At 40.0% G+C, this 14,126-nt stretch overlaps 2 protein-coding genes across 4 annotated transcripts; both read left to right on the top strand.

The window, feature by feature from the left end:
• Positions 1–73: 73 nt before the first annotated feature.
• Positions 74–6,340, top strand: zdhhc6 (zinc finger DHHC-type palmitoyltransferase 6). 3 transcript variants are annotated; one of them, XM_071463639.1, is made up of 11 exons: positions 74–213; positions 1,384–1,933; positions 2,077–2,168; positions 2,582–2,741; positions 2,891–3,049; positions 3,627–3,680; positions 3,983–4,150; positions 4,303–4,344; positions 5,229–5,374; positions 5,517–5,563; positions 5,664–6,340. In XM_071463639.1, exons 2-11 carry the CDS (start codon positions 1,667–1,669, stop codon positions 5,762–5,764), a joined length of 1,236 nt encoding a protein of 411 aa, XP_071319740.1. In that variant the 5' UTR covers positions 74–213; positions 1,384–1,666; the 3' UTR covers positions 5,765–6,340. The 3 variants fall into 3 exon arrangements, with proteins under 3 accessions (XP_071319740.1, XP_071319738.1, XP_071319739.1); XM_071463637.1 differs by having other exon boundaries at positions 5,226–5,374; XM_071463638.1 differs by having other exon boundaries at positions 182–277; positions 5,226–5,374.
• Positions 6,341–7,276: 936 nt separating this feature from the next.
• On the top strand, positions 7,277–14,064 carry coasy (CoA synthase). Its single transcript, XM_071463636.1, has 10 exons — positions 7,277–7,427; positions 8,987–9,746; positions 9,857–10,071; positions 10,234–10,365; positions 10,564–10,753; positions 11,355–11,419; positions 11,531–11,615; positions 11,860–11,957; positions 12,493–12,639; positions 12,739–14,064. Exons 2-10 carry the CDS (start codon positions 9,062–9,064, stop codon positions 12,778–12,780), a joined length of 1,659 nt encoding a protein of 552 aa, XP_071319737.1. The 5' UTR covers positions 7,277–7,427; positions 8,987–9,061; the 3' UTR covers positions 12,781–14,064.
• Positions 14,065–14,126: the final 62 nt, after the last annotated feature.

Below are 14,126 nucleotides of genomic sequence, written 5' to 3'. Positions count from 1 at the left end.
TATGTGGATTGAAAATATTATTCACGTCATTTTTTTATTTTATTTATGGATATATATAAGCTATTTTTGCTATTCTGTGACGGTTAAGAAATAAACTGGCTAAATTAAAACGTGTCCGTAATAGGTTGAGGGTAATAGTTTCTGAGACACCATGAGAAAGGTTCCTCTTTGTACACAGAAGGAACTGAAGAAAAACAACAAGGAAGTGCCCAGGTTGGTCATTTAAAGTGACAGCTTTTTTCTCCATCCATAAAAACCGTGCATATACGTTTTATCAGTAAGCATTTGCTATATTTTTAATATGCAGTGTTGTCCGTGTTTCCTCTTTGCACCTTGTAGCAACACTCCAGCCTGATACGTTAGTCTTCACAAGCTGGCGAGTAAGCTAGCTACCTAGCTAACTGTTAGCCCTGGTGCTAAAATTGATTATATTTTTTAGCCAAAGATATAGCCATTTATTGAGGATCAGTATTTTTTTTTTTTTTTTTTGTCAGATCTGGTCTGTGAATGCGATGGACAATTTTACATATAATGTTGCAGTGTTTTCTTCCAGGTGCGAATTAGCTAGCTTGGGAACATGAGCTAATTACTTAAGTCGCTGTTGACAATATACTGTGGATTAACATGCAGTGAGTAACTTTCAAGAAATGCCGTGATGTGCAGCAGTCCACATTGCTGTGTTATCGCGTTTACTGTGCCACGCGTTAAGTCGATACAAAATAAGCTTCTAATTCAAATTGGTTATTTCCTGATCGACCGTATTGCAATATGACAGTGATGACAGAAATGTGAAAACCTACATTTTTTTAAAAAAGCAAAAAAATAGAAAAAAGTAGAACAAAAAATTAAGTCTGATATTATGTTAACTACATATATATATATATGTGTGTGTGTGTGTGTGTGTGTGTGTGTATATATGTATGTATATCAGTGAGGGTAGACTAAATATTATAAATACCTCATGTATAACGCAATACAGTTTAACAACAGAGTTGAATCAACACCTCTCTAAAACAGTCCCAACAAAAACTGAACATTATAATCTTCAGAGGTCATTATAGGGCTGTTGTATCTGACTGCATTCTTTTTATGTAGGTGTATTTGGTATAATGACAACTAAGTGTATGTGTGCGACAACAAACATGGTCAGTTGGTGAATTCATTCATTGTACATGTGGAGGAGGCTCAAGCTGGTTTATCTATCAAACCTTTGGATTTATTGACATTTAGAAATAAGAAACCAAACATAACTACAGTAGTGTGACAGTTTTAACACAGTCAACAGTTGTAACTTCTTAAAAATGACATTGAGCATTGCATGAATTTTGAAATGTAGCAGTAGTGGTTGTGATGTTTTAAAAATGTTCTCTCTCTTTGTCTTAGATGGGGAAATTGATTTAGTCACAAGGATAGCGTGCTCTGAAGATTGGCAGGAGAGGATGCTGCTCTTTGCCAGGGCGAGGAACAATGGGACACAGAGTGCCCCAGTAACTCAAGACCAGGCCAGTTGCCGGGTACTCAGAAGACAAGAAAAAATATGTGCATCGTCCGCACCGCTGACTTTGCAAGATAGCAGAGGATAAAAAGTAACATACGATTGAACCTTAGTCAATACATTTCAGGAACTCAACAGCCAGAATATTAGTACTAACCTTGTGGCAAGAAAATGAACTTCTTGTCAACTTTTGTGACATTTGAGAACCTCCATGAGGTTCGGAGATTGTGCCACTGGGGTCCAGTCATAGCCCTGTCTGTCATTGCTATATGCTCCACCATGGCAATTCTGGACTCCATTATCTGGTACTGGCCGCTAGACACTACAGGAGGCAGCATTAACTTCATCATGCTCATCAACTGGACTGTCCTCATCCTCTACAACTACTTCAATGCTATGTTTGTTGGACCTGGGTACATCCCTCATGGCTGGAGACCAGTAAGACCTGCTACCTTTTTCACTCATGTTTGTTAGATAGTGTAAAGAACAGTAAAGTACAGATTGTAAGATGTAATGCAGAGTGAAACCATTTAATTGTTGGAAAGTTGCATCACATATTTGACTTATTTATCCCAAAACAGGAGAATCAACAGGACACCCAGTACCTACAGTACTGCAGAGCCTGCCAAGGGTACAAGGCCCCCAGGTCCCACCACTGTCGCAAGTGTAACAGGTAGCTACATTTATTACCAAAGTAAGAATAGGTTTTCTCTCACATTTGAGATGGACTTAAAAAAATAAAAGAGCACAGGGATGGAGCCACTATAGCAAATTGCCGAGCTATCTCCAGCACACCAAACTAGAACTAGCTCATGCTTGATTTCTCCTAATTTTCACTGCACATTACAGTAAACAAGAACTGACAAAATTACAGAGCCTCAATAGGCCTCTCAAGGTAAACCAAGCCTGCAATTTTAATCAGATTTTGTCTCTTAATATAATGTAATAAATAATATAATTTAAGTAAGAAGTTATCTGTATTCTGAAAAAGATGCAGTGTGCTGATGAACTTGTCACTCTATATCCTCCCAAACAACCAGTCAATTCCCCCAGCACTCCTCTCCTCCTCTGCCTCCCCTCCCACAGGTGTGTGATGAAGATGGACCACCACTGCCCCTGGATAAACAACTGCTGTGGCCATCTAAACCACACCTACTTCACTAGCTTCCTGCTGCTGGCTCCTCTGGGCTGCTCACACGCTGCCATCATCTTCATTATGACCATGTACACACAGCTGTATGAGAGGGTCAGTAGTCTCCTAGCCCCACTACGCCATGCTTCTGATGGCCTATTATCACCACTGCTTTTCTCTAGGACAGAGATACCTCATTCATTTTATCATTTGATACTGAAATTACCACACATGCCAATTTGTTTTCTCTGTCCTCACTGCAGATATCATTTGGCTGGAGCACAGTGAAGATTGACATGAGCGCTGTGCGTCAATTCCAGCCCCTCATGCCCTTCAGTGTGCCCGCCTTTGCTGCCACACTCTTTGCCTTAGGCTTGGCACTGGGCACCACCATTGCTGTTGGCATGCTTTTCTTCATACAGGTAAATTTTTCATAAGGCTGGCATCGGTGTTTTCAGTTTACACAAGCTGTTGGCAATGTTAATATGACATTCAATATTAATCCTGCAAAGCCAGACTGACTGCTTGTCAGTTTTCACTAGAAAAAAAAAGTTTGGAAAATTTGATGAATCAGGATATCATGACAGGTAGTTAGATGATGATGTCACTTGTTGCCTTTTAAAATTTCCATTCTTCATTAGCAAATATTTAAATTAGGTTTATCTAATGTCAAAATGCAGCATGGTTCAATAGATGCACAACCTATTTATTCTGATTCATTTGCAAACACTAACGTAGAAATTGTCACAGTATAGACATGACATAAAGTGAATAAATACACAGAACATAGAACAAAAAACATTGATTTATACATATAAGAGTCAGACAAAATCAAAATTTGCAACAATTGAAATGACAACAAAATGCTTACTGAGATTTGCTCCAATCAACATTCACAGTGCATATTCAGGAGAAATCAGTGCAGCAAAAATAAAGAATTTAAAAGAGAAAATTCAAGTGGCCTCTGATAAAGATAAAGAGAAAGTATCTCCTTTTCAGATGAAAGTCATCCTTCGAAATAAGACCTCGATTGAGTCCTGGATCGAGGAAAAGGTCAGTGTCTCTTTGATTTCCTGTGACTTTGTTTTGTGATTATAGTGTTATTTAGGATGAATGAATATTTCGTATTGTGTGATCTAGAAACAAAATATTGAAGGATTTATAATTAACACGTCTTCAACATTTCACTGTCGGAAGTTCATTGAATTAAAAATATCACTTTTATTACCAACACACAAGTTCCAGGATCATCTGTCAGTACGACGTAGTACGCTAATCACAGAAATTTGACACCACCCCTCTTACCCAATCCCATTGACACACATGCACACACTTCCACACGTCTTTTCCAATAGGCCAAAGACAGAATACAGCACTACCAAACAGGGGAGGAGTTCATCTTCCCGTACGACCTCGGCAGCCGCTGGCTGAACTTCAAGCAAGTCTTCACATGGTCAGGGACGCCCAGGGGTAACGGCATTGAATGGCCAGTCCATCCCAAGTGTCACCAGCACACCTTAACTGTACGTTCAGTTTTATTTGTTGAGTTTCGTAATGCTCACACTGCTGATTTTGTTTTGTCTGTTACTCTTCTCATGTGCACAGTGAATTGTCTTTTTATGTTTTAAATTATATGGTTAAGTTTTCTTTATTTGTGTTGTTCCTCTTTAAACAGATTGAACAACTGAAGCAGAAAGCTGATAAACGAGTCAGAAGTGTAAGTACCTGCTAAACCATGTGGTGTTGATTTACACATGGGAGACGCAGACACACAAGAGTGAGTTTTAGGCTGGACTAGCTAGGCTTTGTGTGACTAAGGAGAAAAGTTTGAGATTTAAAAAAAATTATACCTCCCCATTTGTGTTATTTACCAAAAAATTCTGCCATTTTATGCGAGTAGAGTAGTTTTTAGTGAATCAAAAATGTTATAGCAGCTTACTGTATATCATCTTCACAATGCTGATGTATCTTATTGAGTCTAGAGTGTCTTCCCATTGTCCAGGAAGGAAACATAAGTTCTGTTTGCCCCTCATATATGATGAGTCTCATCATAATTTCAACCACCTTCATAGCTCTCTAATGGGTCTAGCTCTCTATCATGTTTTCCTAAATTAATTATTCTTGCAGCAAAAACCAAGCCAGTAAGATGTAGGCTATGCTAGAAAAACTAAACTTCATGGTCAAGAGGAGCTTCTACAGTATTCATCACTTGCCATTTTCATTGGTGTGCCTAACAAGATGGTCTGAATCAGGAATTTGTATTTATAAATCAAAAAACTAAACACATCGGCACAGAGATCCACAGTGATTGTAACCTAACTTCAGGAAACAGTTTCCTGCACCACGCCTGCCTTGCAAACAGAATAACAGACAGTAAGAAGGAAGATAGTTGGAATATCAGAACATATTCAGAGTAGATATTAGCTGCACTTTTAATTTGAAAAAATAGAAAACCCTATTATGTGACACAGATTGTGAGATGTTTTTAATGCATTAAGATTAAGGATCATGATTGTATACGCACATATTGTCTCTTGTCTGAATGTAGTTGTTATTAGAGCAGTAGAATAACCAAATATTCCTGTATGCCTCGGCCAGCAGGTCCAGTACCGGGCAGTGGAGGACTATAACGGAGCTTGCTGCCCTCTCAGCAAGGGTCTCCAAACCTTTTTCAGAACTCCCTGTACCGAGGAGCCCAGGATCCCCCTCAATAAGGGGGACACCATCCTAGCCACACGTGGCACCAAGTAGGTTTATCCACACAGAAATGTAATACTTGTAATGGTTATTTGCCTGGCTGACTATGCTTCCAATTAAGGCTTTAAAATGAATACATGAGTATTGGACTAAAACTGCATTGTTTTTGTGTGTTTTATTTTTTCTCATTAGGTGGTGGATGTATGGAGACAAAGTTCTGAGCGAGGAGCAAATGAGAGGTAAAAATGAAAATGACAGGAATAGATGATTTTGCTGTTGTATGAATTACATTTTTAAATCCACATTAACAGGCTTCTTTCTTTAAATGTTTGCTTTCAGTGGGAGAACGTGTAAGGGGATGGTTTCCAAGGCGATGTGTGGAGAAGTGCCATTATGACACAGCTGCCAGTGATAGCACCAGCGAAAAGAAAGTAAATTAATATATTTCAACTGGCTTTATGTAGAGCAGGGGAGTTAAACTGAACAGGTGTCTGTCCATGTTCATAAACATACATCCACTAAAGATGTCATGCCTGATGACTCAGGCTCACCATCAAGAATTTCATACTTTGATTAAGGTTTCTCACACATTTCAATACCAACTTGAATTTTGTAAAAACAGCATAGTTCTCTAAATCTTACTGAGCACTTTGCTGTCAATTATTGTCTTGAAGAGGACTACAGAGTTGGTGAGAAGGATTGGTCCCATGGGTTCAGTTTGATTCCTCTGGCCAAAAGTGAAACCCAGCAAGAGTCTTAATTTCCAACAATTGCCACCAGGCTTTAATGTGACTTCATTGTGATGACATGACTTTTTACTTGAATATGTTGTGTTTACTTGTTGATGTCCTTTTTTGCTAATTATGCAATGCCTCTGCCCAGCTAACCCCAGGGCTTCGTCATGCAACTCTTTCTACAGTATGGAGATAACACTTAATTTCTTTTTATTATTTTTGTAAAAACAAATTGTTGGCCTCAAAGTATAAATTGAAAATTAAAAAAAATCTTCAGCAAGAGTCGTTGTTTGCGTCTTTGTGATTGCCATATATTCTCATGTTTTAATGCACGATAATTCTTAAGTGCTTTGGGCTTAATGTAGAATAGTAATTCAGTGTTTGTTTAATTGTTAGTGTTGCACACAGGTCTAGGATCCTGCTGATTAATCCCAAACTAATGGGATGTAATGCTAAAGTATTTTCTTTCACCTTCAGGTCTACACTGATTGGCCATTAGAGAAGGAAAGTATTTTATGATGACCTTAAACCTAAACTTATACCCATTTACATTGTCTAAAGCGCTTGTGGTGTTAGTCTACTAATGCAGATTGTTTCATCTTTGTAAAATATTCTCTAAAAACAAGCAAAGTACAAGAGAGTACGCCATAACCATAAAATTACATACATGATGGATCCACATGGCTGGATGTAGACTGCACCAGGAGTTTCAACTGAAGTCTTTCTTTGTATGTATGAGTATAAGGCTTTGGTACAGCCTGTCTGAAGGGATCAGGTTTGCAGAGTCCAGTATCATCTTTGATCATCTGATCAGGTGTTATCAATTAGCCACACTGATTGGACCTCATCGGCTTAGGTTAGAGTTGGGCGGAGCTATGTTGGGAGTTAAACCTCCACACACTAAATGTGTAATTGCTAAAAGTGTCATTGGTCCTGATAGATGCAACACAAACTTGCAAAATGAAGCACATTTTGCGCATATGTCAAACTGCAAATGGTTTCCAAACATTTTCTATTTAGCTGTGTAAATAAAGGTATATTACAAACAAAGGACCATTGAGAGCTGTAGTAAACGGTGAGCTGAATATGACAGTGTGGTAAGACTACACGTCCCATACTTCGCAGCGTTTTCCTCAACCAATCAGGGTGCAGGTAAAAAAAAAAATCACGTGATCACCCAACCCAATTCATGTGTGAGCTGCTTCCACTAGTGGCTGCTAAGCAATTTGGACTGGAGCGGACTGGATGAGACAGTTCCTCGTTGAAGCTCATCAGGAAAACGAGCTGTTCAGTGGTTATGCGTGCTGGTCTGCGTCAACACTGCACGACTCATCCGTAACTCTCATCGCCTGAGATTTGCACGGCGCAGGTAAGCTCTTGCTGAAATGCTAAGGTGTCTGACTGCCAGACTGTCAGTTCATTACGATTTACATTTGCTCTGTATATGGGTCGCGCCAAACGCTGTTGGTAACAAAATACTGACCGCTCTCCCATTGTAGGGTCGTAAATAACACTTTGGGACTCATATTGATCCAGCGGGACCACTTTAAAATAGTATTTTTTTATTTTTTTATTGCTAATTTTTACAGGCAATGTGATGGTAGTACTATATAGCTAGCTAGCTACTACTTTCAAGTGCATAGATAAGTTCATTTCGGTTTAAACTTTCAGCTGCTAATGCAAAAAAAAAAAACATCATGTGGACGGTGGTGTTGCCTTCTTATTAGCAGCTAGGTAGCAAGGAAAAGTCAACTCCTTTAAAACTCAAGACCCTTGTTATAAACTGTGTATTCATGCTCAAAGCATTTGTTATTTGACTGGTCAATGACTGTAAGTGCAGCCAATAGTATGGGCAGGTTTAGGGGCTGTCCAGTCAGGTTCCTTGTGGGTGGGATGAGGAATGAAAACTAGTGCGACAAGCAGCAGTTTGTTAGCATGTTTAGCTCTAAACTACCTTGTGACTCCACTCCTGGTATTTAAGGAAGTTATTGAAGTTACCCCATATCTGTAGATACCATTCATAAAAGACAGCAACTCGGCACAAACAAAGATGCAATGTTCAAAGTTAGAAAGTCACAGTGTTGACTTGTTACAATGTAACCAATGAGTTGCAACATTAGCAGGAGGGAACATTTTTTAAAAACTATTGTTTATTGTCAAAGCCTATCAATGCTCCATTCTTGCAACCAAGTACATCAGGTAAACATAACAGAGGGCCCAAAGAGACACTACAAGTATGTTGATAATATTATCTCTAATTCTTTTATCATTACCTGATTTAGACTTCCTTCCTTTATCAGTAACTACAATAACAATGTGTAACATGTTAACAGCCCTGTCAGCAAAGTGATGCAAGAGGGATGACCTCGATTAAGGTGTAAAAAAAAAAAAAAAAAAACTGAAAAAACAGAGATTTGTCAATAATTGTCAAGTTCAGACAATATTGAGTGACAATATTTAATTGTGATAATTGAAAGCAAGCATCTGTTATTAGAAAATTATTGCAATAATGTGTGATCAGTACAATCAATTATTTTGTTTTAACAGGGTTTTCAGCATCTTTGTTTGTGTTTCTAAATTCCTACTGGCCTTATAACAAAGTGATCAGAGTTTCTTGTCTGTCCTCTTAAAACCTTATTGTTTCTTATCCATTAAGTTTTTCTTTTGTGTGTTTAGCAGTGGTAAACAACCACAAGAGCTAGGAAATAACCACCGCTCCTTGAGAAAATGTGTAGTTCATATTTGCATTATAATGTGGTTTGAATGTCATCTGAAACTAAACATGCTAACACCAGCTTCAGCTACAGTTTTTTTTTCTTTAAATTCACTGACCTATTAAAGGGGAGATATTTCTTTCAGACAGAGGAAACCTAGATTGTAAAATATGACATATTATTTGTCGTTGTCTTTCTCTTTTATCTTCTTCAGTGTTTTCCCGTCCCCTGACTGTAACTTCTCAGATACTGTGACCGCTGTGAATTCCCTCTGATATCAGCCAGTAACATGTCCATGTTCAGCACGGGCATCCTTGTGCTGACGTCTCCTCTCCACACTCTCCCCCTGCGCATCGCCCCAGTGCTCAGCTCAGCTGCTCAGCTTGTAGAGCGCACACTGTACGTCCACCTCCACCCCGGGCTGAACCTGGGAAGTGGGAGCCAGCCTCGACCCGTTTTCATCCCGCCAGTAGTGGACCTGTCGACGCTCATTACCCGCCTTTACAGCAATGCAGCGGATATATGCGGGCACCTGGATATTCGGGTGTTGCTGACCAATGTTCGCGCTCAGTCAGCTGCTTCCAGCGGGACCATGACTCCAAACTGCCCCTTCCCCACTCCACAGCCTCTGTCTCACTCCCCGGAGGTGGTGCTAACAGACTTTGCTCTGCAGGACCCAGGTCAGTCCCATCAGGTCACGCAGTGTCTGCAGAAGTACACCGGCCACTGCTACGTCTGTAGCCCCAGCCTGCCCTCAGTGCTGCTTCACCCACAGCTAATGAGGCTGCAGGAGAAAGAGGAAGGGCTGCAGGAGCCTGAAAAGAAGGAAGAACCTCTGGGAACTTACAGTGATGTAGTGGTAGGGGGGACGTTCGACCGACTCCATGGGGCCCACAAGACGTTGCTCAACATCTCATGTTTGTTAGCCAATAGAAGGTTCCTTATTGGTGTGTGTGACCAAGCGATGCTGAAAAGTGAGTAGCTCATTTTCAGTCTTCCCATTTAGGACCTTGCATTCATTTAATGTCATATTTTGATGATCTTTGAAATCAACGAACTGGCATCTTTTTCTTCCTGTCCTCAGAAAAAGTGCTGAAGGAGCTGATTGAGCCCTACTCTCTGCGGGTTCAGAGACTGCGCGAGTTTCTGCAAGACATCAAACCATCACTACAGGTGGAAATTGTGTCCCTTGATGACCCCTTTGGAGTGTCTGTGGTTGACCCCCTGCTGGAGTGCATTGTGGTTAGCGAGGAAACTAGAAAGGGAGGCGAGGCTGTGAACAAGAAGCGCATTGAGAATGTAAGTATGTATAAAGTAGGTCTTTGCCTTTTAAGATTTAAACATTACACAATGTAAGCACGATGCATGTTGCGTTTTGATTCTTCTACTACGAGACCCATATACTTGACCCTTGCCTGGGTGTTTGCACATATTTGATGTTTTGTGTGCCTCCTAAACCAGGGCCTTCCAGTTCTTGTTCTTCATGAGATCCAGTTGCTAAAAGATGCCCACCACACTGAGACAGAGGAGGAGAAGATCAGCTCCTCTAGTCTACGCTCCCGACTCCTGGGCACCCTCCTTACCCCACCAAAAGTAGGTCCTGTTTAAAAAATGTAACTCATCAGTACAAATCTACAGTTTTGTCCTATCATCACTTCTGTCATTGATTATTGATGGTCTCATGTTAATGCTGTGGTATTTGTAGGTATTCTTCAACATGAAGATCAAAAGAGTGTCATCATTTGTTTTCTGGGTCTTTCACCCTTACGTCTCCTCTTTCTTCTGTGGTAGGACACGTCCCATCTCCCTCCCATTCCATATGTGATTGGCCTGACGGGAGGCAGTGGCAGTGGAAAGAGCTCCATCGCCAGGCAGCTGGAGGCTTTGGGTGCAGTCCGGATTGACTGTGACAAGCTGGGACATGAGGTGTATCAGCCGGGCACAGCAGCCTATCACAGAGTGCTTGAAGAATTTGGGTCAGGTGAGGAAACACTTTGCCTCCAGGACATGTAATTAATAAGTCACCTGGACCATGGTTAGAGGTGTGCCATCTGTCTGTTAATGATACCTGATACACTGTCGGCCTACACTGATGAAATATAAAACAATAAAATACCTTTGCATAGTTGTTTGTCAGTATTTAACCACTTCAGTCAGCATCAAACTTTATTGCTTTACTTGCGAAGACCTGTCTCTAGTGATGGAAAGCAACCCTCTTGCCTTTTTTATATTTTCATCACTTCTTTCCTTGCACTGAAGTTAGCATTTTAGCTTGCTAGCCCCAGGCCGGCAAGTCCGTCTTGTCACTTTCCTGTAAGGAGTCACTGTAGCATCTAGGAGCACTGCTCAGAGGGTGTATTATAACCTCTTGTCTTGTAAAACCAATGATGGCTGAAGCTCTTTTCAAGCAATCATCGTCACCACACACTCCTGGCAAGAAACCACGTTCTGCAGCAGAGAAAACTTGCATATAGCACCTTTAAAGACTTTTATTGTCAAACATTATTATCTGTCTGTTAATGATACTGTATGAAATAAAATGCATTTCAGTGCAATGACAAGTTTAATTTTGTCACTTTTAGATATTCTGAATGAAGACAAAACCATAAACAGACGAGCATTAGGAAAGAAGGTTTTTGGAGACCAGGTAATATGACAAGTATGAGTAATGTTTCAATATATTGCCACACTGCAAATGACATGTCACAGTACACCGCTGTGTATCAGCAACTTACCAAAGATGCTGTTTTTCATGCAGGAGAAGTTAAAAGCCCTAACAGATATTGTTTGGCCTGAGATAGCACTTCTGGTGAAGAAGACAATCAGGCAAGCCGGAGAGGAAGGTACTGCGTGAACTTGCATTCATTCATCTTCGTACCGTAGAACTGTATGTTTGTAAACATGTCCCCAGGTTTTGTGTGATACAGGCTGTTAAGTTAAGTTACAGTGTATCCTGTCCCTTTTGTCTTTTAGTTATGCTAATATATTGATTGTGTTGACTTATAAACAGATAATAAAAGAAGTTCCCCCTCGCTTTGTACTAGAAGAGATTTGCCCAGTTTTCACGTGAATACTTGCTCTTTGCAGGTAAACAGGTTTGCGTGGTGGATGCTGCAGTTCTCCTGGAGGCCGGCTGGACAGACATGGTCCATGAGGTCTGGGTCACCGTCATCCCGGAGGAGGAGGTAATTTGTTCAGGGTGGGATACAGATGGAGTCACATCAGCTAGAGTGACTGTGAGGAAAATGTACCGATGTAAAGGTGATGACTGCTTCACACAATGTAAAAAGGGTTTGTACTGGGTTCAGAATCTTGACATCTTTTTGTGAGACAGTCGAGCAAAACTCATTTGCTAAATCAGCACTTCTTACTGAAAGCAGGATGCAGCCAAGTAACACAATGGCTTGTTTCCAATCAGTGTACAACAGTTTCTCGATGTGCTAGTGTGTCAAGTAAGTGGTTAAGAAGAGTCATATATTTTAAAGAAGTACAGTACAGTACATACTCTTTTCTCTTGGATTCATTTCTTTAACTGTATTGCTGTGTGGATATCACCATGCATAACTGTCTGCCATAGTTTTCTTTTCTTTTTGGATACTACCACTGGGGGGCGCCAATGTTGGAAAATTTGAGATTCAACATACAGTGACCTCAAGAAAACAAAGACCAGAAACTTCTTGTTAACCCAACCAGCCTGCTTCCTGTGTCCCCCCTCCCCAGGCGGTGTCGAGGATAACGGAGAGAGACGGTGTGACCACAGACGACGCCCTGCGCAGGCTGCATAGCCAGTGGTCTAACGCCAAACAAGTAGAGCATGCCAACGTGGTGCTCAGCACACTGTGGGAACCAGAGGTCACTCGGAAACAGGTCAGACACATCAGTATAGGGTCCACATATCTATATCTATATAGTCTATAAACCAAACTGTATTTTTCTGATTATTTTCATTTGTCTTTTATCTTAAAGGTATTGAAAGCTTGGAATCTTCTTCAGAAGAGAATCCACTAAAGTCAGGAGACACAGTAGGAACATGTGTGTGATACGTGCATGCAAGCACGTGTCAGGCACCGGTGACGTGCACACAAATGACTGATCAGCATGAGGAAAAGCTGCCTTAGAAAGACGTGAGAGTGGCCGCTGTGCCTTTGCAGCAAGGCCAACATGCTCCCTCACATCTCTGACCAAGATTCAGTGCCTAATTAACTTTCCACAGGTTTTTAACTCTAGTTTTATTTTTAAGATGTTTAGATGAAAGATGGGTGGATGAGGAAAAGGAGAACTAATCCCAAACACAGAATGATTTTGCGATTTGGGATTAATAAAGCATTATCTTATTTAAAGAATTGTAGGCCTGTTTTCATCCAAAGTTGTTTGGTTTTCATGTCATGCCTTTAGTACTAAATCATTCAAGACCAAACTATTCTGCAAATCCACTAATTTAGGCACCTTGTCAGCTGATGACACAAATTTCTGTCCTCTTCTTATGGCTTCTAAATTTAATTAATATGAATGTAGCTTAGAAAGGGAACTAATTGTAAAGGAAAGGTTAAATTAAATGGTGTGATTATATTTGTAGTTTCAGGGTTTGGAGAATATTTCACAAATTCATTATTGGTATCTAATGAGAAATTATAAATTACCAAAGTACCTTGTATTGTAGAAATATGTGCAATAGATAATATTACATATTATCCTAGTGTAGCTGCCACATTGAATGCGGATGAATAATAAATACACCACTGAAGTAGATCGTGAAACTGAAAGGATCCATACATTGACAATTAAGGAAAGCACCTAAAATACATATTTGAGCAAATCTAACTTTAGAAAGATTATGGAAAGCCCCATAATGTAAACATTTAGTGACTGTGGCCAGTAGACAAGATGAATGATAACCGGCATTGAAATGAAAATATTCATGCATAAATTAAATCTGCTGGAAGTTTTTAGATTGCAATCCAAGGAAATGCCCTGGCTACCTTGTGTTTTGTCTCATTATAGAGCCAGTTGTTACACAATCAGCCTCCTACGTGAGCTGAATAGTAAGCCAATGTGCTTAGCTTATGGTAGATTCTCTGTTGTCATAACCCACAATAAAATTGTAAATCAGTGTTTACATAACCAAAAAAAAGCTTTCTTTGTCATCATGTGTCAGTTGGTCTTACAGTTTGTTAGAAATTTCAAGTGTCTTTAATTTCATTGTCTTGCATGTAACCTGCAAACTGAATTGAATGCTTTATGGATTGGTACAGAACAATAAACAATGTTTTCAACCCATGAGTGAACCCATTAGCTTGTTCTAATTCATTTGACAATCTGTGTGAAGCCGTGTATGTCCTTTTGTAAAATAATCC

The sequence above is a fragment of the Trachinotus anak genome, unplaced genomic scaffold, assembly GCF_046630095.1.
Source record: "Trachinotus anak isolate AG129_WGS33_773 ecotype Australia unplaced genomic scaffold, CSIRO_AGI_Tana_v1 ptg000025l, whole genome shotgun sequence".
Lineage (NCBI taxonomy): Eukaryota > Metazoa > Chordata > Actinopteri > Carangiformes > Carangidae > Trachinotus > Trachinotus anak.
Note: the sequence above shows the minus strand (reverse complement) of the source record. Positions and strands in the feature narration are given on the sequence as shown.

Coding starts and splice junctions, on each gene's coding strand:
- zdhhc6 (XM_071463637.1), top strand. CDS start 1,667: ATGAACTTCTTGTCAACTTTTGTGACATTTGAGAACCTCCATGAGGTT. Junction 2,169..2,581: donor CACTGTCGCAAGTGTAACAG/GTAGCTACATTT, acceptor CCCCTCCCACAG/GTGTGTGATGAAGATGGACC. Junction 5,375..5,516: donor CTAGCCACACGTGGCACCAA/GTAGGTTTATCC, acceptor TTTTCTCATTAG/GTGGTGGATGTATGGAGACA.
- coasy (XM_071463636.1), top strand. CDS start 9,062: ATGTCCATGTTCAGCACGGGCATCCTTGTGCTGACGTCTCCTCTCCAC. Junction 9,747..9,856: donor TGACCAAGCGATGCTGAAAA/GTGAGTAGCTCA, acceptor TCCTGTCCTCAG/AAAAAGTGCTGAAGGAGCTG. Junction 10,754..11,354: donor GCTTGAAGAATTTGGGTCAG/GTGAGGAAACAC, acceptor TGTCACTTTTAG/ATATTCTGAATGAAGACAAA.